General features: G+C 40.0%; 1 protein-coding gene and 1 non-coding gene across 3 annotated transcripts in view; both read left to right on the forward strand.

The window, feature by feature from the left end:
• Positions 1 to 26,887, forward strand: part of FOCAD (focadhesin) — a 309,970-nt gene that overhangs the window by 70,955 nt on the left and 212,128 nt on the right. For both annotated transcript variants that reach the window (XM_028107273.1, XM_028107274.2), the window contains exons 7-10: positions 2,575 to 2,779; positions 6,136 to 6,342; positions 21,400 to 21,487; positions 25,407 to 25,609. In XM_028107273.1, the coding sequence (XP_027963074.1) occupies positions 2,575 to 2,779; positions 6,136 to 6,342; positions 21,400 to 21,487; positions 25,407 to 25,609 (703 nt within the window). The remainder of the gene's footprint in view (positions 1 to 2,574; positions 2,780 to 6,135; positions 6,343 to 21,399; positions 21,488 to 25,406; positions 25,610 to 26,887) is intronic.
• LOC114212463 (U6 spliceosomal RNA) lies at positions 24,140 to 24,245 on the forward strand. Its single transcript, XR_003609970.1, has one exon. It is a non-coding gene; the product is annotated as a U6 spliceosomal RNA (small nuclear RNA).

A 26,887-nucleotide genomic window follows, 5' to 3' on the forward strand; every position in this document is an offset into this window, starting at 1 on the left:
AAAACTGATAAGCTATTTGTGGATGTTCTTGATACCTGGTTAGTATTTATTCTTTGGGGAATGCATTATTAGAGATGGGGAAACAATGTTTCTTAAATCTCTCTTCTGGAAACTTCATATTCTAACCTATACATACATTGTCTGCTTGCTTGATCTTTGAAGATTTTTTTGGTTTCCTAAAATGGATGGTGTGATAAAGGCATGTTTCAGTAATAATTATGAACTCAGAAGTCCTCAGAAGTTTTTTGTAGATTGTGTAAATATTTATTTCATAAGGAAAAAATTCCTCCAGCTTGTGAGCTCCATCATAATGAGTATTCTTGTTTCTTGCTTTGTTTCTAGCACGTAGAAGCGTGAAGGGGATGTTGTAGGTACTCAGTAAATTTTGCCAAGAGAATCAGTGAATAAATAAATCTTATCAGTTTGGTAACTTTAAAATTTTTATTAAGGTTAATGGTGTTTTGAAATCACATTGCTGTGTAATGTATAGTATTAGAAAATTACATTTGTCAAGCATAATTCAAATAGTGTTTCCTCCATGAAGTATTGAAGTATTGTGCTTTATACCTTTCTTTTAGAAGTTTTCACTTTCTGTCCTCTAGTCCAGGAACACAGCTGATTGCTACTGTTAAATGTATGCCTCTTTTTTTTTTTTTTTTTTAAAGATTTACTTATTTGAGACAGAGAGAGAGAGCTTGTGCAAGCAGGGGGAGAGAGAGAGAAGGAGAGAGAAAATCCCAAGCAGGCTCCGTGCTTGATCCCATGACCCTGAGATCACGACCTGAGCCAAAACCTGAGCTTAACCGACTGAGCCACCCAGGCACCCCCTAGCCTGTATGCCTCTTAAGGATAGATAATGTTGGGGCACCTGGGTGGCTCAGTCGTTAAGCGTCTGCCTTCAGCTCGGGTCATGATCCCAGAGTCCTGAGATCGAGCCCCGCATCAGGCTCCCTGCTCAGCAGGAAGCCTGCTTCTCTCTCTCCCACTCCCCCTGCTTGTGTTCCCTCTTTCACTGTCTCTCTCTGTCAGATAAATAAAAATCTTAAAAAAAAAAAAGAATAGATAATGCCTGTTCACCTTTGTATCTTATCTCATAGTTATTTATAATAAATATGAAACAGTAAAATTATATCTGATCCACGCTAATTGTAAAACTCTAAGTATAATTGAATCGATTAATTTAGTAATTGAACGTCCCTTGGGAGGCCTGGTATGTCATTCTTGGTGATAACAGCAGTTAACAGAAATCCATGCTGTCATTTGGCTTACAGTCTGGGCTGAGATAGAGATATTAAGTAAATAATGACAATATATTCATTGTCCTGTGGAAGCACATAATGGGGATCTGCCTTAGGCTAGGGAAGGCCCTCAGGGAGTCATTTTAAAGGAGAGAACTGGAATATTATGCAGCCATCAAAAGGAATGAGATCTTGCCATTTGCAACGATGTGGATGGAACTGGAGGGTGTTATGCTGAGTGAAGTAAGTCAATCAGAAAAAGACATGTATCATATGACCTCACTGATATAAGCAATTCTTAATCTCAGGAAACAAACTGAGGGTTGCTGGAGTGGTGGGGGTGTGGGAGGGATGGGGTGGCTGGGTGATAGACACTGGGGAGGGTATGTGCTATGGTGAGCGCTGTGAATTGTGCAAGACTGTTGAATCACAGACCTCTACCTCTGAAACAAATAATGCAATATACGTTAAGGAAAAAAAAAGGAGAAGATAGCAGGAGGGGAAGAATGAAGGGGGGTAAATCGGAGGGCTGACGGACCATGAGAGACGATGGACTCTGAAAAACAAACTGAGGGTTCTAGAGGGGAGGGGGGGTGGGGGGATGGGTTAGCCTGGTGATGGGTATTAAAGAGGGCACTTTGGGTGTGGAGTTATTGAGATATATTGAAATCTAAATAGATAAGAAAGATTTGTAAAGCCTTCCCACTTTGAGTGGGAAGAGCTTAAGAGGAAGGACTTGGCAAATTACTTTACCTCTCTCTGCTTTCATTTCTGCATCTGCGTAACAGGATGATTTTATTCCGTAGGGTTGTGATGAGGATGACATGAGTTGAAAGGCATAAAGTGCAATAGCTTGGACACCACGTGTGTTAACCATTTGACAAGTAAATGTTAACTGTTCATATAGGCTTCTTGGTATGTCTGTATGGTTTTGTTTTACATAAAACTTCATCTATAGAGTTTTTCCAAAAATGCATGCCCATGTCCTATTCCTGGAGAGTGCATCCTGACATCTGCAATTCCAAAAAGGTTCTAGGATCATTTTGATGTTCACCAAAGCCTGGTCCTGCAGATGCAGAGGCTATTTTAGTGTGCAAGTAGAGGTTCTCGTAGTCCTGGGCTTCTGGCTTGTGGGCTCCAGGTGTTGTCATTTCCCCCAGGACACAAAGACCTGCTTGGCATGGATCCAGGTAGGTCATGGTAGAATTGAATCACAAAAACAAGTTACATTCCATGTATCCTAGTGTGTCATGAACTATAAGTGATGTTTGACAATTACTGCTTGGTACCCTGTTTAACTTGGTGACTGGCTTATGTATGCATGGATGATTTGCAGGTCAGAAGTTTCATGTATCCAAATAATGGCACCATTTCTATGGTATTTATATTGCGAACCATCCCAGTTGCAAGAATATGCCAAATTGCGACTAATGCTGCTCAAAGTCTTTCTTCAACCCCGGGCTCTTGGTGACCCAGAGCAACCATCAGTCTTGGAACAACAGATACTTCAGCTGTGTTGTGACATGGTTCCGTGTTTGCAGGTAAGGCCCCTCGTCCTCCTTCACTGATACAACAGCAGCATCAATAACTGTTGGTTGTTATCGTCATGCATAGAGTAGAACCTATGTGATTTGCAAATCTGATACCAGCCTGGTTCCAGAAACGCTCACAGGCTTTTGGAGATGAGGAAGGAACCAAATCTAGATTTAACATTTACACATAGCATGTTAACCAAGTTCACAGACCTATAAGTCAACATAATCCATTTTAGGATTAGTAAAAATGCAAACTTTCTGTTCAAGGAAGACTTCTCAGGGTAAAGAATTTTGAGTTGAGTTTCTCTTTGTGTTAGACACAAGAGAGTTACAAGATTAGAAAAATCTTTTACAAATTAGAAAAAGGTGTGCCTCTGGGTAGATACAGCCCTGGAGATGCAGGGCTTGACCAGCTGAGTGCTGGCTAGATTCCAGTTTCCACATGTCTCTTTACAACGTACACGGTGACCCTGATGTTTTCTGCTCCTGAGAAGCCCACGGTCTAGGAAGGGAGTTAAGACAAGTATATAAATTCTCATAATTCGAAGTAGATGGGTAAAAGATGTTTAACAGGTATGGATAAAATGCCTAGGAAGTTCAAGGGAGAAAGAAATATGAGCTAATGTCTCTATAACTGCAGATTTAAAAAAAAAATGCCAGTTGCCAGTGGGTTGTGATGTTAGTGTAGTGATTAATTTATCAGGCTGTCCTCATCGTCGAGCTTTCTCATTTGCCTAGAATCTGAGCGCCATTCTGCTTAGCTGATGGAGGGAATCTGTGAATATTTTTCAGAGTGATCACTTGATGTCACAGATGACCTGTTTTAACTTTGTGTTAGCAAAGAGTGACTAGAGTGAATCTTTCCTCTGTGACTCATAAATAGACTTTCCTGTAATCAAGGCAGAGAAAAGTTAATTAAAATGAATTCTCCTGTGGTTTTTCCAAAGCTTTTGTTTTGTGTGGGCAATAAAGCAGTGTATAGGCAGAACATCTTGAACTGGGGTACGCTTTTCCCACCTCATGCTTGCATTACCCAGTTCTGTGTTCTTTGGTGGATGTTTGCCTTCATCCTCATGAACCTATATTTATAAGCCTAAATAACTTCTACAAGTGAGCTCTGTGAGATATTTTGGGGAATCTGTGACTTCTTAATATAGTCGAGATAGGCAAAGAAAAAAGGTGATAGATACCTCATTTGGAACTAATGGAACTAGCAACCTAAATACATGTAATCACTTAACAAATTGGCTTTATTAGAGTATGAAGAATCTGAGCATCAGATTTTTAGTGGGAATGTAATCCATTTTCCCATTGATGACAGGTATTTCTTAAACTCTGAGATAACCGTCCCATGACTAAATTTTTAGTGATAAGCATGCTATTTTGCAAGGCAACCTTTTTTTTTTAAGTACTTCTAATTGACCTACATTTTCTTGAGATTACCCATTAGTTTCCATTCTTCATAGAACAAAACAAAATAGGCTTTTAAAAAAGCCCATCTGCATCCTATTTTGTGTTCTTTCTTTCTCTCTTCTTTCCCTTTCTTCCTTTCCATTCTTCCCTCCTCTCCTTCATCAGTTTCTGTACTAGGATTTCCAGAACTGTCCGTTGCCAGGAATTTTCTAGTTTATTTGCGCTCAGAATGTGTTATTATGAAATGTTCTTTTTAGAGCTGAATACACTCCTATATTTGTGGTCTGACCCATAATGTGCACGTGAATAGAATCTCATCAATTAAAAAAAAAAGTTATTTTAGAAATAGCCATGCCACCCTGTTGACCCATGATGAAACGATGGTTAATGAAATTTCTAGTTTCTTTTCATGCCAGATGCTCTTCCATTTTGTATTTGTATTGGTTTGTTTTTTACTTACCTCCCTTAAACTTCACTCTTGACTTTGGTCCAAATAGTTCCTTCTTTTTAATTGTGACTCTCGTCATTGTACATGTTATCCATTGCACATAATCTATCACTGCATCAAGATAGAACATTACTTCACAAGTATTGCTAAAAATTTTGGTAATATTAACAATTAGAGAGCCTGTAATGCTAACTTGCTGAATTGTCCACATTTTTTTTATTATGGCAAATTTCAGGTATGCACAAAAAATACATTGAAGGAAATATATTGTCCAATAAACCTGAGGCTTTGTCTTGTTATAAATCCCTTTTCTTGGGGACACCTGCGTGGCTCAGTCGTTAAGCATCTGCCTTCGGCTCAGGTCATGATCCCAGGGTCTTGGGTTCGAGCCCCGCATTGGGCTCCCTGCTCCGCAGGAAGCCTGTTTCTCCCTCTCCCACTCCCCCTGCTTGTGTTCCCTCTCTCTCTCTGTCTCTGTCAAATAAATAAAAAAAGTCTTAAAAAAAAAATAAATCCCTTTTATTGGTGGCCTTTTGCCTTTCCCATTGTAGATTTGCAAAAAGAGTAAAATAATTTGGCTACTTGACGGTTCACATTTATTTTTTTATAACTTAGTATTTTCTATCTCTTCTCTCTTGTTCTTTTAATATCTTTTTTTCCTCCTATTTGCAAGGAATTAATTTTTCTCTTTGTGTAACTTATAGTCCTTTTGGGTTACTATGGTGGTAACGATTGGTGAAAGGTACAGCTGGTCAACTGTAGGCTTTCCTCTTGATGAATTTAACAGACACAAGGCTTCTGATTGAAGCAGATGGTTCATTGTTTGTAATTTCTGGTAAATGCCAATGTGTCTGTGAGCAGGACCATATCCTTAATACCAACTCCAGAATTTTGATCGGAACAGCTGGGTTTGAATTGAATTGGGATTTTCAAGAGCACCCAAGTCCTTCCTATCTAATGCATTAGCCTGTTGAGAAGACACCCTACCATTTGAATATGGTCTTTCATTGCATCTGCCAAGTGTGGAAATGATGCTGTCAGTTAAGGTTGTCTGAGCAAATATCTTCCAGATGAAGGGCTTAGTAAGTACATTAGAATAACATGCTAACCCTTTTCTTCCAGGTAACTGTGTTGGAATCATTGAAAGGAGAGTTCATTTGGAGAGCGCAAAACCAACTTTAATTAATTTCCTTCAACATGTTGGCATGGTCGATGTACTTTGTCTTAAAAATCTGCACTCAGAGAAGTCAGAAAAATAAATGAAAAGAATTTGTGTCAGCCAGCAGTAACAAAAATGGTAGCAAATTGTATTTTGGTTAGTGACAAAAATAAGGCAGAGTTTATACCTGGTTTAATTCTCTTTGAGTCATGTAAATGTCTTCATCTGTTTAAGTCTTTATAGGTTTAGAAAAAAAAGATTGTTAATACTTCTTACATAGTTTAAAATTATCCTTTGTTTTGTATATTATTTTAATATCATGTAATGACTTTTTTTAAACAGGTAAAAGATTTGATCCAGACAACAGAAGTGATGCTGTTTATTGAGGAAGTATATTTAAGCCTTCTGCGTCATCCCGTTTTCTGGAAAATTCAGCTTACCCAGCTGACCCTTCAGCTGCTGTGTGTCTGCGAAGTCAGCTTAACAATAACTGGGGAATGCTCATCTTTAATTCACCTTTTAGAGCACGGTGTTGAACTTCTGAAGGAGGTAAGGAGAGTACGAGATTTTAACACGTCACTCACTTCTCTTAATTGGGTCTTTCAGTAGCAGGGTGCGTGTGCTCTTTTACTTCACTGATACCAAAGGTGTTTTGATCAAATACCATGAGATCATACTATTAATGTACTACCATTGTCATCTGTTATAAAAACAAGTCATTACATTTGTAGCACCAGTTAAGGGTCTACCACTGTGGCATTTTTTTTTTCCATTTATGTACGTAGAACTCAAGTCTCGAACACCTACTATATGCCAGACCCTATAGAATACATACATAAAAAGACACTTTCTGTGACCTCAAGAGACGTCCAGACATGCACATAAATAATTTAAGTAACTGGCGTCCAATAAGGTGAATGCTTCTATGGGAGTATATGTAAAGGGCAGCGGGAGTACAGGTTAAGGGAAGTTGGGCATGAGTTCTGATTTGAGGAAGTCTGCCTAAGAGTTTGCCTGATACAAACCAGACGTTGGGGAGGCATTCCAGCTGTGGAATAGCCTGTGCTCAACCACAGACACATGAGCAAGCAGAGCAGGCAGGATGTGTTCAGAAGACAACATCTGCCATATTGTTGACAGATGAAGGTGTAGGAGATAAGGCTGGTCTACCATGAAAGGTCTTGCATACCACACGAATGAGTTTACGATTTTATCTTCTAGGCAATGGCATGCTATTGAAGACCTTTCTGCATAGAGGTGCCCTCACATTTTTGTATATGGAAGATGGTTGTAAGAGATTGGAGGAGATTTTAGAGCAGGGCTACACTACTAGGGCAGGAAGTGAGGAGGCATGTCTTACACTGCGGGTCTGGCCTTAAACTACCACAGAGTGAGTGGCTTAAACAACACAAATGTATTTTTCACACATCTGGAGACTAGGAAGTCAAAGAATAGGGTGCTGACCAGCTGGATTTGGGTGAGAGATCTCTTCGTGGCTTATAGATAGCTTCCTCCTTGCTGTGTTCTCACAGCGTGGGGAGAGAGCAAGAGAGAGCTATTATTTCTTTCTAAAAGAACACTAATCTTACTGGATTTTGGCCCCATCCTTATGACCTCATTTAATTTTTTAATTACTTCTATGCTCCAAATATAGTCAGTTTGGTAATTAGGTCTTCAACATATGTATTTGTGTGGCAGAGGCACAATTCAGTCCATAGCAAGGGACTAATTAGGGGAAGAGAATAGGAAAGAGTGGAAGAGAGTGGGAAAAGAGAAAGGGAGAAGATGAAATCAAGAGGGCTTTGTGGCTGATTAGATGGTCAAGGAGAAGTTCCTTGGCAGAATCTCCACTGTCTCTTTTTTTTAAATTTTTTATTGTTATGTTAATCACCATACATTACATCATTAGTTTTTGATGTAGTGTTCCATGATTCATTGTTTGTTCATAACACCCAGTGCTCCACGCACTGGGTGTGCCCTCTTTAATACCCATCACCAGGCTAACCCATCCCCCCACCCCCCATCCCTCTAGAACCCTTAGTTTGTTTTTCAGAGTCCATCGTCTCTCATGGTTCATCTCCCCCTCCGACTTACTCCCCTTCATTCTTCCCCTCCTGCTAACTTCTTCTTTTTTTTTTCTTAACATATATTGCATTGTTTGTTTCAGAGGTACAGGTCTGTGACTCAACAGTCTTGCACAATTCACAGCGCTCACCATAGCACATACCCTCCCCAATGTCTATCACCCAGCCACCCATCCCTCCCACCCCCCACCACTCCAGCAACCCTCAGTTTGTTTCCTGAGATTAAGAATTCCTCATATCAGTGAGGTCATATGATACATGTCTTTCTCTGATGGACTTATTTCACTCAGCGTAACACCCTCCAGTTCCATCCAAGTCGTTACAAATGGCAAGATCTCATTCCTTTTGATGGCTGCATGGTATTCCATTGTGTATATATACCACATCTTCTTTATCCATTCATCTGTCGATGGACATCTTGACTGTTACCACAGTTTGGCTATTGTGGACATTGCTGCTATAAACATTGGGGTGCACGTACCCCTTCGGATCCCTACATTTGTATCTTTGTGGTAAATACCCGGTAGTGCAATTGCTGGATCGTATGGTAGCTCTATTTTCAACTTTTTGAGGAACCTCCATACTGTTTTCCAGAGGGGTTGCACCAGCTTGCATTCCCACCAACAGTGTAGGAGGGTTCCCCTTTCTCCACATCCCCGCCAACATCTGTTGTTTCCTGACTTGTTCATTTTAGCCATTCTGACGGGTGTGAGGTGGTATCTCATTGAGGTTTTCATTTGGATTTCCCTGATGCCAAGCGATGTTGAACACTTTTTCATTTGTCTGTTGGCCATTTGGATGTCTTCTTTGGAAATATGTCTGCTCATGTCTTCTGCCCATTTCTTGATTGGATTATTTGTTCTTTGGGTGTTGAGTTTGATAAGTTCTTTATAGATTTTGGATACTAGCCCTTTATCTGATACGTCATTTGCAAATATTTTCTCCCATTCTGTCGGTTGTCATTGGTTTTGTGACTGTTTCTTTTGCTGTGCAAAAGCTTTTTATCTTGATGAAATCCCAATAGTTCATTTTTGCCCTTGCTTCCCTTGCCTTTGGCGATGTTTCTAGGAAGAAGTTGCTGCGGCTGAGGTCGAAGAGGTTGCTACCTGTGTTCTCCTTTAGGATTTTGATGGACTCCTGTCTCACGTTTAGGTCTTTCAACCATTTGGAGTCTCTTTTTGTGTGTGGTGTAAGGAAATGGTCCAGTTTCATTCTTCTGCATGCGGCCGTCCAATTTTCCCAACACCATTTGTTGAAGAGACTGTCTTTTTTCCATTGGACATTCTTTCCTGCTTTGTCAAAGATGAGTTGACCATAGAGTTGAGGGTCCATTTCTGGGCTCTCGATTCTGTTCCATTGATCTATGTGTCTGTTTTTGTGCCAGTACCATAGTGTCTTGATGATGACAGCTTTGTAATAGAGCTGGAAGTCCGGAATCGTGATGCCGCCAGCTTTGCTTTTCTTTTTCAATATTCCTCTGGCTATTCGGGGTCTCTTCTGGTTCCATACAAATTTTAGGATTATTTGTTCCATTTCTTTGAGAAAAGTGGATGGTATTTTGATGGGGATTGCACTGAATTTGACATCTTCACAATGTTTGTTCTTCCAATCCATGAGCATGGAACGTTTTTCCATTTCTTTGTGTCTTCTTCAATTTCTTTCATGAGTATTTTATAGTTTCCTGAGTACAGATCCTTTGCCTCTGTGGTTAAATTTATTCCTAGGTATCTTATGGTTTTGGGTGCAATTGTAAATGGGATCGACTCCTCGATTTGTCTCTCTTCTGTCTTGTTGTTGGTGTATAGGAATGCCACTGATTTCTGTGCATTGATTTTATATCCTGCTACTTTACTGAATTCCTGTATGAGTTCTAGCAGTTTTGGGGTGGAGTCTTTTGGGTTTTCCACATACAGTATCATATCATCTGCAAAGAGTGAGAGTTTGACTTCCTCTTTGCTGATTTGGATGAGAGCGTTTCCCCATTGAGAATGATATTCGCTGTAGGTTTTTCATAGATGGCTTTTATGATATTGAGGTATGTACCCTCTATCCCTATACTCTGAAGAGTTTTGATCAAGAAAGGGTGCTGTACTTTGTCACATGCTTTTTCTGCATCTATTGAGAGGATCATATGATTCTTGTTCTTTCTTTTGTTAATGTATTGTATCACGTTGATTGATTTGCAGATGTTGAACCAGCCTTGAAGCCCAGGGATAAATCCCACTTGGTCATGGTGAATAATCCTTTTAATGTACTGTTGTATCCTATTGGCTAGTATTTTGGTGAGAATTTTTGCATCCATGTTCATCGAGGATATTGGTCTGTAATTCTCCTTTTTGATGGGGTCTTTGTCTGGTTTTGGGATCAAGGTAATGGTGGCCTCATAAAATGAGTTTGGAAGTTTTCCTTCCATTTCTATTTTTTGGAACCATTTCAGGAGAATAGGCATTAAGTGTTCTTGAAATGTTTGATAGAATTCCCCTGGGAAGCCATCTGGCCCTGGGCTTTTGTTTGTTGGGAGATTTTTGATGACTGCTTCAATTTCCTTCGTGGTTATAGGTTTGTTCCAGTTTTCTATTTCTTCCTGGTTCAATTTTGGTAGTTGATACATCTCTAGGAATGCACCCATTTCTTCCAGGTTACCTAATTTGCTGGCATAGAGTTGCTCATAATATGTTCTTAGAATTGTTTGTATTTCTTTGGTGTTGGTTGTGATCTCTCCTCTTTCCTTCATGATTTTGTTGATTTGGGTCATTTCTCTCTTCTTTTTGATAAGTCTGGCCAGGGGTTTATCAATCTTGTTAATTCTTTCAAAGAACCAGCTCCTAGTTTTGTTGATCTGTTCTACTGTTCTTTTGGTTTCTATTTCATTGATTTCTGCTCTGATCTTTATTATTTCTCTTCTCCTACTGGGTTTAGGCTTTATTTACTGTTTTTTTCTCTAGCTCCTTTAGGTGTAGGGTTAGGTTGTGTATTTGAGACCTTTCTTGTTTCTTGAGAAAGGCTTGTATTGCTATATACTTTCCTCTCAGGACTGCTTTTGCTGTATCACAAAGATTTTGAACAGTTTTGTTTTGATTTTCATTGGTTTCCATGAATTTTTTTAATTCTTCTTTAATTTCCTGGTTGACCCATTCATTCTTTAGTAGGATGCTCTTTAGCCTCCATGGATTTGAGTTCTTTCCGACTTTCCTCTTGTGATTGAGTTCTAGTTTCAAAGCATTGTGGTCTGAAAATATGCAGGGAATAATCCCTGTCTTTTGGTACCGGTTGAGACCTGATTTGTGACCTAGGATGTGATCAATTCTGGAGAATGTTCCATGGGCACTAGAGAAGAATGTGTATTCCGTTGCCTTGGGATGGAATGTTCTGAATATGTCTGTGAAGTCCTTTTGGTCCAGTGTTTCATTTAAAGTCTTTATTTCCTTGTTGATCTTTTGCTTAGATGATCTGCCCATTTCAGTGAGAGGGGTGTTAAAGTCCCCCACTATTATTGTATTGTTGTCAGTGTGTTACTTTGCTTTTGTTATTAATTGCCTTATATAATTGGCTGCTCCCATGTTAGGGGCATAGATATTTATAATTGTTAGATCTTCTTGGTGGATCGACCATTTAAGTAGGATATAGTGTCCTTCTTCATCTCTTATTGCAGTCTTTGTTTTAAAATCTAATTTGTCTGATATAAGGATTGCCACCCCAGCTTTCTTTTGGTGTCCATTAGCATGGTAAATGGTTTTCCACCCCCTCACTTTCAATCTGGGGGTGTCTTTGGGTCTAAAATGAGTCTCTTGCAGACAGCATATCGATGGGTCTTGTTTTTTAATCTAATCTGATAGCCTGTGTCTTTTGATTGGGGCATTTAGCCCATTTACATTCAGGGTAACTCTTGAAAGGTATGAATTTAGTGCCATTGTATTGCCTGAAGGTGACTGTTACTGTATATTGTGAGTGTTCCTTTCTGTTCTATGCTGCTTTTAGGGTCTCTCTTTGCTTATAGGACCCCTTTCAATGTTTCTTGTAGGGCTGGTTTCGTGTTTCCAAATTCCTTTAGTTTTTGTTTGTCCTGGAAGCTTTTTATCTCTCCTATTTTCAGTGAGAGCCTAGCTGGATATAGTATTCTTGGCTGCATATTTTTCTCATTCAGTGCTCTGAAGATATCTTGCCAGTCCTTTCTGGCCTGCCAGGTCTCTGTGGATAGGTCTGTTGCCAATCTAATGTTTCTACCATTGTAGGTTACATATCTCTTCTCCCGAGCTGCTTTCAGGATTTTCTCTTTGTCTCTGAGACTCGTAAGTTTTACTATTAGATGTCGGGGTGTTGACCTATTTTTATTGATTTTGAGAGGGGTTCTCTGTGCCTCCTGGATTCTGATGCCTGTTTCCTTCCCCACATTAGGGAAGTTCTCTTGTATTATTTGCTCCAATATACCTTCTGCCCCTCTCTCTCTTTCTTCTTCTTCTGGGAACCCAATTATTCTAATGTTGTTTCATCTTACCGTATCGCTTATCTCTTGAATTCTGCCCTCGTGGTCCTGTAGTTGTTTCTCTCTCTTTTTCTCAGCCTCTTTATTTTCCATCATTTGGTCTTCTATATCGCTGATTCTTTGTTCTGCCTCATTTATCCTAGCAGTTAGTGCCCCCATTTTTGATTGCACCTCATTAATAGCCTTTTTGATTTCGACTTGGTTAGATTTTAGTTCTTTTATTTCTCCAGAAAGGGGTTCTCTAATAACTTCCACACTTTTTTCATGCCCAGCTAGTATCTTAAAGTCATGATTCTGAACTCTAGGTCCGACATCAATTGATGTCCGTATTGAGTAGGTCCCTGGCAGACGGTACTACCTCTTGTTCTTTTTGCTGAGGTGATTTTTTTCATCTTGTCATTTTGTCCAGAGGAGAATAGATGAGTGAGAGAACAAAATGCTAACAGGTTAACAACGTCCCCAGCAAATATACTCTATACAAATCAGAAAAGACCTGAAACCAGGGGAAAGGAAAGGGAAAGAAAGAGAAAGGAAAGAGAAAAAAAAAATAAAAGAAAAAGATAAAAACAAACAAGAACAGAAGAAAAAAAAAACAGCATATGATCACATATGATCAGGCTAGTGCATAGATCAGTGCCACACACTAGATTTTGGGCGTATTTTGGTCTGTTAGAAGAAAGTGCCTCCTAAAATTTTAAAGGAAGAAAGACTTATATATGTACAAAATAAGGGTTGATACAATGAAGGGATGGCAGATGACTGTAGAGATGAAAATTATAAAAGATTTTATACAAGGAATTGATAAGTTGTTTGAAAAAAGAAAGAAGAAGATATAAAAAAAAGAAAAAAAAGGGAGAGAATGTGATCAGGCAGGATACTAGAACAAAGCCATACACTAGTCATTTAGGGTATATTTTGATCTGTTAGAAGAAACTGTATCTCAGAATTTTAAAGAGAGAACAACTTACATATATGCCAAAAATAAGGGTAACTACTATGAAGGGATAAAATATGACTCTAAAAATGAAAAATTTTTTTTAAAAAAGGGATTGATAAGATGTTGGTTTAAAAAGGGAAAAGAAAAATTAAAAAAGAAACAGTTAAAAAAATTAACTTTGAGAAACTAATGAATCATGGTAAAAAAGCCATGAATTCTATGTGCAGTATTCCCCTAGCGCTGGAGTTCTCCCGTTCTCCTTGATTGGTAAACTTGGTCTTGGCTTGCTGGCTGTTCGTGCTGATCTTTTGGGGGAGGGGCCTGTTTCCGTGGTTCCCAAATGTCTTTGCTGGAGGCGGAATTGCCCCGCCCTTGTCGGTCCGGGCTAAGCAAGCTGCTCCGGTTTGCTCTCAGGAGCTTTTGTTCCCTGCAAGCTCTTGGTACAGCTTTGGAGGACCAGGGTGAAAATGGTGGCCTCCCACTCTCCGCCCGGAGGAGCTGAGAACTTGGGGCCCCGCTCCTCAGTGTGCCCCCAGAGAAAAGCAGTCAATCACTCCCGTCTCACCAGTCTCCAGCTGCACTCCATGCTCACCCGGCCTGTGACCAGCGTTTATATCTCAGACACCTGACCCCGTGTGGAGTCTCCAAACCCAGCAGATCCCTGCGGTGCACTCCCGCGCCCTTCCTCCCAGGGGAGGAAGGGGAGTCTCCCCGGCTCTGCCGCTTGTTGGGTCCCTGCTGGAGGAGCAGTGGCCTGACTGGGCCGCGGATCACAGTTTATGGCAACCCCGAGCTGAGAGCCCGCGCCTCGGCTCCGTCTCTGCAGCTGGCTTCCCCGCTCCGATACCTGGGAGCTCTGCCGCACTCAGGCACCCCTGGTCTTTCTGTGACCCCGAGGGTCCTGAGACCACACTGTCCCGTGAGGGTTCCACCCCTCGCTTAGCCACTGGAGCGACATCCCTCAGCGGAGCCGACTTCTAAAAGGTCCGATGTTGTGCTCCGCTGCTCTATCACTTGCCAGAAGAATCCAGTGGAGGCCCCCTCCCCCGCCGTCTATCCTCCTGAATATCGCCTCGGATTCACTTCTCTGCACGTCCTACCTTCCAGAAAGTGGTTGCTTTTCTGTTCAGAGAGTTGCTGCTATTCTTCTCTTCGATCTCCTGTTGAGTTCGTAGGTGTTCAGAATGGTTTGATCCCTATTCAGCTGAATTCCTGAGACCAGACGAAATCCAGGTCTACTCCTCCCCCATCTTGCTCTGCCCCTCTCCACTGTCTCTTGAGCAACTGCATGGTGCCCTTCACTTTGAGAAATGGTAGGTGATACTGGAGGGAAGAGGATAAATTTGGTTTTAGATATGCTTGGTTTGAGGTGTATATGGATCATGGATAGTTGGATATGTGCTTTTAAAATTCAGGATAGAAGGTTAGGCTAAAGGTACAGATTTGTAGACCTCTACTTCGAGGTGGGAGTTTTACTCATGGGATTACATTACATGGGTTTTCATGGAACTCCAGGGGCTAGAGTGTACTGAAAATAAGGAGGAAGTGTGGCCAGAAGGATTCTATGATAAGCAGAAGAGACTGAGGACATGAAAATCGGGGAAAGGAATGTCTCAGAAAGGAGAATGGTCAACAGCGTCACGGAGAGAGTGTTTAAAGTAAGGTATGGAAAGAACTCTTAGGGTGCAATAAGTAGAAGTTTATTGTTTACCTTAGACGAAGCCCTTTCAGTGGAGGGATTGTGGTGAGAACCCAATCAGAATAAAGGAGTAAATGGTATGTGGGAAACAGAAACTGAATGTAAATTTTAGTGGGAAGTGGGAGCCAAGGAAGGCTCAAGTAAGTCATTTGTCAGTTGGTCATTCTTGTGATTAGCATGGCTTTACATCTGCTGGGACTTTATAGGTAATATTATATTATATATTATATAATGGTCTATTGGTATTATATATTATTCTGTATAATAGTAATATGATATATATTATCTAGTTATATATCTGTTATCTCTGTTATATAATCTGTTAGCTCTAGTATATATCATGATAATCAGTATATTTATTGTATATAATCAGATGTATATTTATTGTATATAATCATACCTATTGATATATGCTGTATATGATATATAATATTTTATAGATAAGATATGGAAAACATGTAAGAATATCGTTCTTTTTGCATTTTGGATGTTAACCCCTCATCAGATATGTCATTAGCAAATATCTTCTCCCATTCTGTAGGTTGCTTTTTCATTTTGTTAATGATTTCCTTTGGTGTGCAAAAGTTTTTTATTTTGATGCAGTCTTGTTTGTTTTTGCTTTTGTTGTTCTTGTCTGAGGAGAGATTGAAAAAATACTGCTAAGACCAACATCGGATTGCTTACTGCCTATGTTTTCTCCTAGGAATTTTATGGTTTCAGGTCTTATAATAAGGCTTTAATCCATTTTGATTTTATTTTTGTGTATGGTTTAATGCAGTGGTCCAGTTTCAGTCTTTTGCATGTAGCTCTCCAGTTTCCCCAGCACTATTTATCGAGAGACTGTCCTTTCCCCGTTGTATATTCTTGCTTTTGTTGAAGATTTATTGTCCATGTACGCATGGGTTTATTTCTGAGCTCTCTATTCCATTCTGTTGATCATTGTGTCTGTTTTTGTGTCCATACCATACAGTTTTGATCACTATAGCTTTTTAGTATAATTTGGAATATGGAAGTGTGAGACCTCCTCCAGCTTTGTTCTTTCTCATGATTACCTTGGCTCTTTGAGGTCTTTTGTGGTTCCATACAAATTTTAGGATTATTTGTTCTAGTTCTGTGAAAAGTTCCATTGGCATCTTTTTTTTTTTTTTTAAAGATTTTATTTATTTAATTGACAGAGAGAGAGACAGAGAGAGAGGGAACACAAGCAGGGGGAGTGGGAGAGGGAGAAGCAGGCTTCCCGCCGAGCAGGGAGCCCGATGCGGGGCTCGATCCGTCCTGGGATCATGACCTGAGCCGAAGGCAGTCGCTTAACCAACTGAGCCACCCAGGCGCCCCTCCATTGGCATCTTGATAGGGATTGCACTGAATTTTTAGATTGTTCTGGGTTTTACGGACATCTTAACAGTATAGAATATGTTTCCATTTATTTGTGCCTTCTTCAGTTTCTTTCATCAGTGTCTTACTGTTTTCAGAGTATAGGTCTTTGCCCTCCTTGGTTAAATTTATTCCTGTGTATTTTTTTTTATACAATTGTATATGGGATTTTTTTTTTAATTTTCTCATTCTGATAGTTTAATATCAGTGTATAGAAACACAACAGATTTCTTTTTTTTTTTTTAAGATTTTATTTATTGATTTGACAGAGAGAGACAGCCAGAGAGAGAACACAAGCAGGGTAAGAGGGAGAGAGAGAAGCAGGCTTCCTGCCAGGCAGGGAGCCCAATGTGGGGCTCGATCCCAGGACCCTGGGATCATGACCTGAGCCGAAGGCAGATGCTTAACAACTGAGCCACCCATGCGCCCCAACACAACAGATTTGTGTAGATTGCTTTTTATATCCTGCAACTTTACTGAATTCACTTATTGTAATAGTTTTTTGGTTGAGACTTTAGGCTTTTCCATATATAGTATATGTTATCAGGAAATAGTGACAGTTTTCTTTTTTTAATTTGGATGTCTTTTGTCACTTTTTCTTGCCTAATTGTTGTGGCTATGATTTCCTATACTATGTTGAATAAAGTAGTGAGAGTGACATACTTGTCTTGTTTCTAATCTTAGAGAAAGCTTTTAGCTTTCACCGTTGAGTATGATTTTAGGTTTGGGTTTCTCATATATATTCTATAGTATGTTGAAGTATGTTCCCTCTCTACCCACCTTGTTGAGAGTTCGTATCATATATGATTGTTGAGTTTTGTCAGATGCTTTTTCTGCATCTGTTGAGGTGATCATATGATTTTTAGTCTTCGTTCTGTGAAGGTGGTGTATCATGTTGATTTGCAGTTGTTGAACCATCCTTGCATCCCTAGAATAAATCCCACTTGATTATGGTACATTATCCTTTCAATAAATAGTTGTATTAGGTTTGCTAAGATTTTGTTGAATTTGCACATGTGTTCATTAGGGGTATTGGCCTGTGGAATTAAACAATATTTTAATTTAGAATAATAGTGATGCCTGTGAAAGTCATATTTATAGTGTCTTCCTTTTGCTTACTATTTAACAATTTAGAAGGAAGTAAATATGAATAGAACTGTTAAAATACTTGTGTTTTGTAATTTTCTACCCCCACCTCTGGCCCAGTGTTTCTGAGGTTTAACTAAAAAATAAGAAAGAAAAAAAAGCCTAGGAAAACTAATTTGCAAACCCATCTCCTTTAGGGCTACATACTCTGTAATTTGAAACAAAATAAAGTAGAATAAGACATTCTTATTACCGGGGCACCTGCGTGGCTCAGTCAGTTAAGCGTCTGCCTTCAGCTCAGTTCACGATGATCCTGGAATCCCAGATCAAGCCCTGAGTGGGGCTCCCTGCTTAGCAAGGAGTCTGCCCCTCCCCCTGCTCCATTTCTCTCTCTCAAATTAAAAAAAAAATCTTTAGGGGTGGCTGGGTGGCTCAGGCGGTTAAGCGTTTTCCTTCAGCTCAGGTCATGATCCCAGGGTCCTGGGAGCGAGTCCCGCATCAGGCTCCCTGCTCAGTGGGGAATCCGCTTCTCCCTCTACTCCTCCCCCCGTCCGTGATCTCTCTCTCTCTCTCTCCCAAATAAATGAATAAAAAAAATCTTTAAAAAAAAGACATTACCTAGGCTAGGGCTATATCTTTCCTATATCACTGAGTTTACCAGCTGTATATGCAGTTCAAATATTAAATTAACTTTTCTTTTCCCCTGTGTTATTTTTCTGTTCTTCTATTGGAGATGTTTCTTTGCATTCTGAAAATGGATGCATTCCTTATGCTGTATTAGTTGCAGTGGTTTAGTCTTGGTTGAATTATTTTTAGCCCTATTTGAATGGTTATAACCCAAGGTCCTTTTCTTTACTCTTATCAGGAAAGTTAGGCAAAAAATGATATTGATTGTGAAGAGACTGGGTAGTTGTCAAAGGGAAGCAAGAGCTAAACAGCCCATCTTTGGGAAGGCCAGGACCCCGTGCTCTCGAAGACCTCGCCATCACCTGACTCCGTTCCACTCACCGTTCTTCACTGTGTGTGTCTAAGTACTTAGTGCCTGCATCATTGGTGGTGCGCGCTGATAATCTTTCATTTGAATTGAGGGCAGAAAGTGTGGACTCCAAGGTTTGCTGCTATTACAAGTCCTGTGACATCTGTGGCCCAGTGTAAAGGCATTCCCTCCTCTTTTGTATTTTACTTCCTTGCTCCAGATAGGCTCTGAATTCGCCTGGGTTCCTCCAGAAGTAGCCCCGAGTTTCCCTAATGTCAAGAGCAGAGTCAGTGTTTCCACAAAAGCCAAGGTTTATGCAACAGGAGTTTATTTGCAAGGGTGATACCAGGAAGCAAGTGGGAAAGGGACAAGAAGCGTGAAATGCTGGAAATGGGAGAGGTAATACAAGTATTACCATGTTGCCCAGTGCTATGAACAACCAATTGCTTGATCCTGCAGAATATTCTGAGAAGTGTTGTGAAATGTCTCAGAACCCTTCAGAAGGATCCGGATGAAGGAGGGAAGCCTTTATGCATGGGCTTCTCTTGTCGGTTTGTCAAGCCTCAGCCTATGGGGCTTTAAATGTCCTGTCCTCTGGTCTTTCACTGGTCTGGGGCAGAAAGCACAAGTTACAGTAGCAATATGTATAGGATTACAAGTGGCATATGAGATGTTTAACACAGTCTTTTATTAAAAGGCCTCATGAAGTGCTACCATTCTTTGGTCTCCATTAAAAATCAATCAAACAATAAACTTCTCAGAACTGTTAAGCAATTTAAGCTTATTTAGTATAATACCCTTCTAGTCCTTCATTTTGGTGCCTTGCTCTCTAGGTCATTTCCTTTCACGCTCCATTCTGAACAGACTAGTGTCCCCCTTCTTGGAGAATGCCATTTTTACTTGGGCCTTCCCACCTTTCAGTTCCATCCACTTAGGGGCCCTTAGGTGGCTCAGTCACTTAAGCATCCAACTCTTAATTTCGGCTCACTCATGATCTCAAGGTCATGAGGTTGAGCCTTGCATCAGGCTCTCTGCTGGGCATGGAGCCTGCTTGAGATTCTCTCTCTCCTTCTGCCCCACCCCTGCATACTCTCTCTCAAAAGATAAAGTTCCATCCACTTAGCATGTTCCTAGTGCATATCAGAACCCCAAAATGCTACTTTGTGGCCCTTGCAGTGATAACTTATGTGAAAAAGGTTTTCCAGTGTAGCCTTAGTATAAAGTCATACTTTCATTTGTCTCTGATCTTGGTAGCCAGGAAATTTGAAATTTAAATGACCTGCTGCATTTTCTTTCTTTTTTAAATGGATATGCAGAATATGAAATGAAATTTAGGAAAAGATCATGGCAAAGAATGGTGTGGTGGTATATATAGTAGGTGTATTGGTTTCAAAAATGCATTGATTGTCCTCAAATAGCTGTTGCTTTGTTGTTCTCGGTTAAATTTCAAAGCACTGAGCAGGTATAGGCTCAAAGACACAAATTAGAAAATATTCCATTAAAACAATTTAATTTTCTTCTTTTGCTGGTTTTTAAAAGTCCATAAACAAGCTCTTGGGAAGAGTTTGCAGTTTGTTTTCATTTTTTAAATGGTAAAACTGAGATGTAGATCTCTATTTATTTGTGCCAGAGTTAATAACACCTCCAAGATTGTAACTTCTGAGTTTGTCAGACTAGTTTGTTTTCTCCAAGTGTTTTTTTTAACATGTGGCTCTACCTAACGTTTCTTTCTTTTTTTTCTTGCCCATCCTCTGATTCATAGATACTTCTGCTCTGCAGTTGCATGTGTAAAATTTAACAATGAAGTAATTTTAGCAAAGTGTGTTGGACCTTTCTTCTTTAGTTACAGAATATGTTAATGTTTTCTTTATTTAGAAGGCTCAAATAACATCTTGTATCTCTTGTAATTTACTTATTAGAACTTAATGTTCACATCCATTTTACTTTTTCATTTCATTGATACACTTGGTGAAAAATAATGATTTTCAGTTTCTATGGTTATTGCTTTGTTACATTTAAATATGCTTAATAGATTACTGTAATTTAAAAATAATCTCTGCCTCCTTGGGTATTACTGTTTCTTTTATTAAAATAACATTATTTATTTTATTTTTATTTATTAAAGACTTATTTATTTCAGAGAGAGGGCACGCTTGAGCAAGCAGGGTGGGGAGGGGCAGAGGGAGAGGAAAATAAGACTCCCCACTGAGGGTGGAGCCCAATGTGGGGCTCAGTCTCCCCACCCAGATAGCATAACCTGAGCCGAAACCAAGAGTGGGATGCTTAATCGACTGAGCCACCCAGGCACCCCAAAATAATATGATTTATTAAAATCATTAAGTGTAGTTCTTAATGTATGTTATATAGATGAATCATGCCTGTATTAGGTAATTAGACAGTTGATCTACTTTTCAGAAATGAAGTAATCTTTTAGTATTTCAGGTAGTTTTTCAGTGATTTGAAAGATTGTTTTTGAATACTTGTCAGTCTGTTTGTTCTATTAAGGCATATTCTCTTTTTAATTATTTTTCTTTTTAAAGATTTTATTTATTTGAGAGAGGGAGGGGGAGAGAGAGAGAGAATGAGTGAGGGGGAGGGGCAGAGGGAGAAGCAGACTCCCCGTGGAACAGAGAGCCCGGTGCAGGGCTTGATCCCAGGACCCTGGGACCATGACCTGAGCCGAAGGCAGTCACTTAACCAACCGAGCCACCCGTGTGTCCAGGCATTTTCTCTTTAAATTAATTTGGTGTATAGCCCCTGCTCTTTGACCAGATAGGATAACATTTTGAATTTATGTGTGATTGCTGTGGAGTCACCATCCTTCCTGGAGCAGAGCTGGCTTATTGTAAATAACTTTGTACAGTAGGTTGATGATCTTTCATGTTAAATATACTCTTCCTGGATACATGTTATTAAAAAGCCATGGCTCTGGGAACTTCTTCAACTCCTTTCTTGTTTTTGTTTTAGGATTTTCCTGTTGAACCGGTCACAATTGGAATAGCTTTACTACTGCTACAGACTCCAGCAAGTCAGCAGAAACCAATCCTAAGTCTAGGTAAATAAAAATAGCCTCACAAGAGTAAAATGTAAATAGAACATAAGTGTTGGCAGGAGTCTCTTGAGCTACATGTTATGCTATGCTAGAAAGTCCTGTATACTTTGAGTTTTTGTTCTAGAATTTTCCTAATCATTCTGAAATAGAACTTTGTTTTTCTTACCGACAAGGTGTTTTGTGAAAAGGTTCCATATACCATAATTTACCAAGTATCTCGGCTGTCCTAAGAGGGAGGAATGGGACTAAAGGCGGGTAAAAATGTTCCATTTAAAAATATGGTATAAAATCAAGTTGATAGGTCTGGCTGATGGCAACCAAGTCACACCTTTAAAATGCAGCTTTTATGTTAATGTTGCATCTCTTTACTCTGGGTAACATCTATATAGTAATGGAGGATCTGTCTAAATTATGTTGCATGGTGCCATCAAAAAAAAAAAAAAAAGAAATCTTGCCATTTGTAACAATGTGGATGGAACTAGAGGGTATCATGCTAAGCGAAATAAGTCCATCAGAGAAAGACAATTATCATATGATCTCACTGATATGTGGAATTTGAGAAACAAGGCAGAGGATCATAGGGGAAGAGAGGGAAAAATAAAACAAGACGAAACCAGAGAGGGAGACAAACCATAAGAGATTCTTTTTTTTTTTTTTTTTTTTTTTAAGATTTTATTTACTTATTTGACAGCGAGAGAGGGAACACAAGCAGGGGGAGTGGGAGAGGGAGAAGCAGGCTTCCCGCTGAACAGGGAGCCTGATGCGGGGCTCGATCCCAGGACCCTGGGATCATGACCTGAGCCGAAGGCAGATGCTTAACGACTGAGCCACCCAGGCGCCCCAAGAGACTCTTAATCTCAGGAAACAAACAGGGTTGGTGGAGTGGAGGGGGGTGGGAGGGATGGGGTGGCTGGGCGAAGGACACTGGGGAGGGTATGTGCTATGGTGAGCGCTGTGAATTGTGTAAGAGTGATGAATCACAGACCTGTACCCCTAAAATAATACATTATATGTTAATAAAAAAATTAAAATAAATTATGTTGCATGGTGCCATCTGTCAGTACATCCCCACTCTCATTTTAAAGTGCTTAAAGAGGTAGATACTGATTGTGTAACTCGTTGTGGGCATTTTAATTCAACATGATTTTGAAGGTGAATTCCTTTTCCACTTACAGTCTGCCTTGAGAATGGCTGTAGCGTGCAGAGGGGGCCCTTGGCTTCCTGCACTCTTTTTGTCTGTTGGCCTTGCGCTCATTTGTGCCCTCCTCCTGAGGCTCTTTCTGAACTGCTTTTACTTTTTTTGTTGATGTTGTTGTTCTCCTAGTGGTGCACATGGCATCTTCCCAGAGGTATAATTTGCCAGGGCTGGTACTTCCGACAGCCATAGGTTGTTTTTTTTTCTTTATTTTTCTCTTCTATTTTTTAATTTAAATTCAATTAATTAACATATAATGTATTACTGGTTTCTAAGGTAGAGGCCAGGGATTCGTCAGTCTTATATAACACCCAGTGCTCATTACATCACAAGCCCTCCATAATGTCCATCCCCCAGCCACCCCATCCCTCCCACCCCCCTCCCCTCCAGCAACCCTCACTTTGTTTCCTATGATTAAGAGTCTCTCATGGTTTGTCTCCCTCTCTGATTTCGTCTTGTTTTATTTTTTCCTCTCTTCCCCTACGATCCTCTGATTTGTTTCTTAAATTCACATATCAGTGAGATCAAATGATGATTGTCTTCCTCTGATTGACTTATTTTGCTTAGCATAATAGCCTCCAGTTCCATCCACTGACGGCCAGAGTTTTGTTTTCCTTTCTAAACAGCTTTATGGAGGGGCGCCTGGGTGGCTCGGTAGTTGGGCGTCTGCCTTCGGCTCAGGTCAGGTCATAGTCCTGGGGTCCTGGGATCGAGCCCCGCGTCAGGCTCACTGCTCGGCGGGAAGCCTGCTTCTTCTTCTCACACTCTCCCTGCTTGTGTTCCCTCTCTCGCTGTCTCTCTGTCAAATAAATAAATAAAAATCTTTTTAAAAAAATAAAATAAGGGCGCCTGGGTGGCTCAGTCGGTTAAGCGACTGCCTTCGGCTCAGGTCATGATCTTGGAGTCCCGGGATCGAGTCCCACATCGGGCTCCCTGCTCGGCGGGGAGTCTGCTTCTCCCTCTGACCCTCTTCCTTCTCATGCTCTCTATCTCTCATTCTCTCTCTCTCTCAAATAAATAAATAAAATCTTTAAAAAAAATAAAATAAAAAAATAAACAGCTTTATTGAGGTATAGTTTACTTACCATAAAATTTACCATTTTTAAGTGTACAATAAAGTGTTTTTTTAAAAAAATGAATTTACAAAGTTGTGCAACCATTACTACAATCTAGTCCTAGAGCATTTCTGTCATCCAGTATGTTATGTTGAAAAGTAGGGAAGATCCACTGTTTAGTATATTGGGAAAGAGTGTTCAAATAGGATAACCAAGAAGGTATTGATGATTTCAAATTTGACAGATGCACAGCATTAATACAGTATTATGCTTCTTAATTATTAACACTAGCCTTGATTGTAAATAGCAATTTATAAAAATGCCTGGAAGATTTCTAATAAAGAAGACAGAAATGTGTACATTTCCTGTTTTATTAAAGATAATGGATTTTCATAATCTCTCAGGGACAATTATGGATTAAGACTAACATTTCATTTGGAATGACACAGAAAACATTTGCATGCCCCCTGTACAAAGATACATGCACATTCATGAAGCGTTCCGTATTTTTAAAACTCAATTAAAAAAAAGACTAATATTTTGGCAGAAAAGGTCAGTTAGCAGTGTTAAAGTAACAGGTGTTTGTACTTCATACCATGTTCAGGTTTGATTTCCAAATGATGAAAATATTGGCAACTCACTGACATGACTTCAGACTTGTAGACTTTTTTTGGTGTTGTGGGGAAATCGATTGATAATCTAGCTCAGAAGCCTGTGAATAACATCTTTCGGTAAATTAAGGTTCATCTGATAATTGTGAAAAATATATTTCTGCTTTAACTCATTCTGTTAATGATCTGGGGAGATTATTTATGTGAGTAAGGTATCACACATAGGTGTGTATATTTCTGATGTGTAAGTTGAGTGTCCATGTTAAAAAAAGAATCATTTATGAAAATGGGTTTTATTGTTGCTGGTTATGGACTCTGAGACTTTTCCTGATTTGCTCTTTAGCAATTACCGTGAAGGACATCCCTGCTTCACCTCATTTACTAATGCATCTCAATATAATTCTCATCTGGGTTTTTAAGGGAAGCATGCACATTGGTCTTAAAATCCACTGATCAGGAGCTCAGGTCTCTTGGCTCTGTTGAAGGCAGTGGAAGGACCTGACAATATAAGGACAAAAGTTGAATTGTATTTTATTTATTTTAAAAGATTATTTTTTTTTTTTGAGAGAGAGAGAGAAAGAGCATGTAAGTGTGTGTGTGTGGGAGGGGTAGGAGGGGAAGGGCAGAGGGAGAGGGAGAGAATCTCAGGGAGACCCCACACTGAGCGTGGAGCCTGATGTGGGGCTTGATCTCAGGACCCTAAAATCATGACCTGAGCCAAAACCAAGAGTTGGATGCTCAACTGACTGAGCTACTCAGGTGCCCCAGCTGAATAGTATTTTAAAGAAAGCCATATTTACTTAAAGAGTTGGTTTATACTTTATGGTATGTATTTTCTCTAAGAGTATCCTAAAGTTATCAGGAACATACATTAACAGCTTGTTTTAGATAATAGTTTTTATGTTCCTTTCTAAAAGGGTAAGATCCATTGTCTTAGTTATGTGTCTGACCCAGTTGTAAAGGGGTAAGAAAACTTTTTGCATATCACTCTTAAACAAAGTAGCTTTTGGTTGGATTGTGGTAGTAGTTTTTTAAATGTGAATTGATGTTTTGATGAATAGCTTTGAAGCTCCTCTCTGTTGCTGAGGGTCAGAAAATCCCAAGGTCATCCTTGGTGCTAGTGATGCCAGTTCTGCAGATACTGTCTTCTACTGCCTTGGAAGACTGTATATCCATGGATGAAGAAGGTCCCTCGAGACAACAGTTGGCTTTGAACCTTTTGGAAATGGTACAGCAGGAGTCCTACAGAGACGACCACCAAAAGGTAATGAGTTCAGCCTTGTTTCTCTTCTTTATTTTTTTAAAGATTTTATTTATTTATTTGAGAGAGAGAGAGTGAGAGACTGTGTGGGAGGAGGGGCAGAGGGAGAAGCGGACTCCCTGCAGAGTAAGGAGCCAGACGCGGGACTCGATCCCAGGACGCTGGGATCATGACCTGAGCTGAAGGCAGACGCTTAACCCACTGAGCCACCCAGGCGCCCTTGTTTCTCTTAAATAAAGGCGAAGTGGTAAATGTGGGACTACTGTTTGTGCAGATAATCTCACCTCCTGATGAAGTATCTGGGTTTAAACTTCTCCCCTTGAACTTCACCATTCTGTCAGGCAGAGATGTAGCTATTAGTTTATTCTTCTGGACTGTGAGAGGGGAGTGCAAAATAAGTTTTGGAAATACTGTATGATTTTTTTCCTCTTTGAGTTTTCTTTAAAAATTTTTTTTTTAAGATTTTATTGATCTATCAGAGAGAGAGAGAGAGCACAAGTAGGCACAGCGGCAGGCAGAGGGAGAGGGAGAAGCAGGCTCCCCACTGGGCAGGGAGCCCGATGCGAGACTCAATCCCAGGACCCCGAGATCATGACCTGAGCCGAAGGCAGATGCTCAACCAACTGTGCCACCCAGGCGTCCCCTTCTTTGAGTTTTCTGACTATATCAGTTGTTAAACGTCCTGAGAAATCCTGCAGAAAAGGAACTAGTTCTGTTTAACCTATTGCTCCTCTGACACATTTGAGCAAGGAATCCTTTTTTCTTATATTCTTTAATTTAGCATTTTATACAGCATGTTGTTACATCTGGGACAATCCAAGGTGGGAAATCTCCTCAAATGCCTGAAAATTCTGGGATCTGTAAGACCTAAGACTTGATTTTTTAATATGTGGCACCTTAGGCCATTTTCCTTGGCAAAATGGCTCTTGATGTATCCTGCGTGGTCCCCTCCACTGCTACCTTCAATTGGAAGACTGCAGGTCTCTCACGCTGCATCCCTGTTCCCCCTGCTACACAGACCTCAGTCTGCTTTGTCTATCTCACTGTTTCTGTCATGATAATGTAAAAGTATTGTCAACGTCTGGTTAGTGGCTGGGTTCTGGGCCCACGTTGGTTAGACATTTTCTCTTTTGGTACTTGAGTATTGCCTCCAGTAAAATGTAGTATTACTTTCCCAGCTATGAATTTGATGGGGATTGAATGAGCATTAAAGCAGTAAAACTGGTGAAACATCTTATGTCTCCACGGAGAAAGATAGTATATAAATGCAGGCGAGAGCCA

Source organism: Eumetopias jubatus, unplaced genomic scaffold, assembly GCF_037043125.1.
Source record: "Eumetopias jubatus isolate StellerSeaLion01/CBP00866 unplaced genomic scaffold, mEumJub1_p1.0 scaffold_15, whole genome shotgun sequence".
NCBI classification, from domain to species: Eukaryota; Metazoa; Chordata; class Mammalia; order Carnivora; family Otariidae; genus Eumetopias; species Eumetopias jubatus.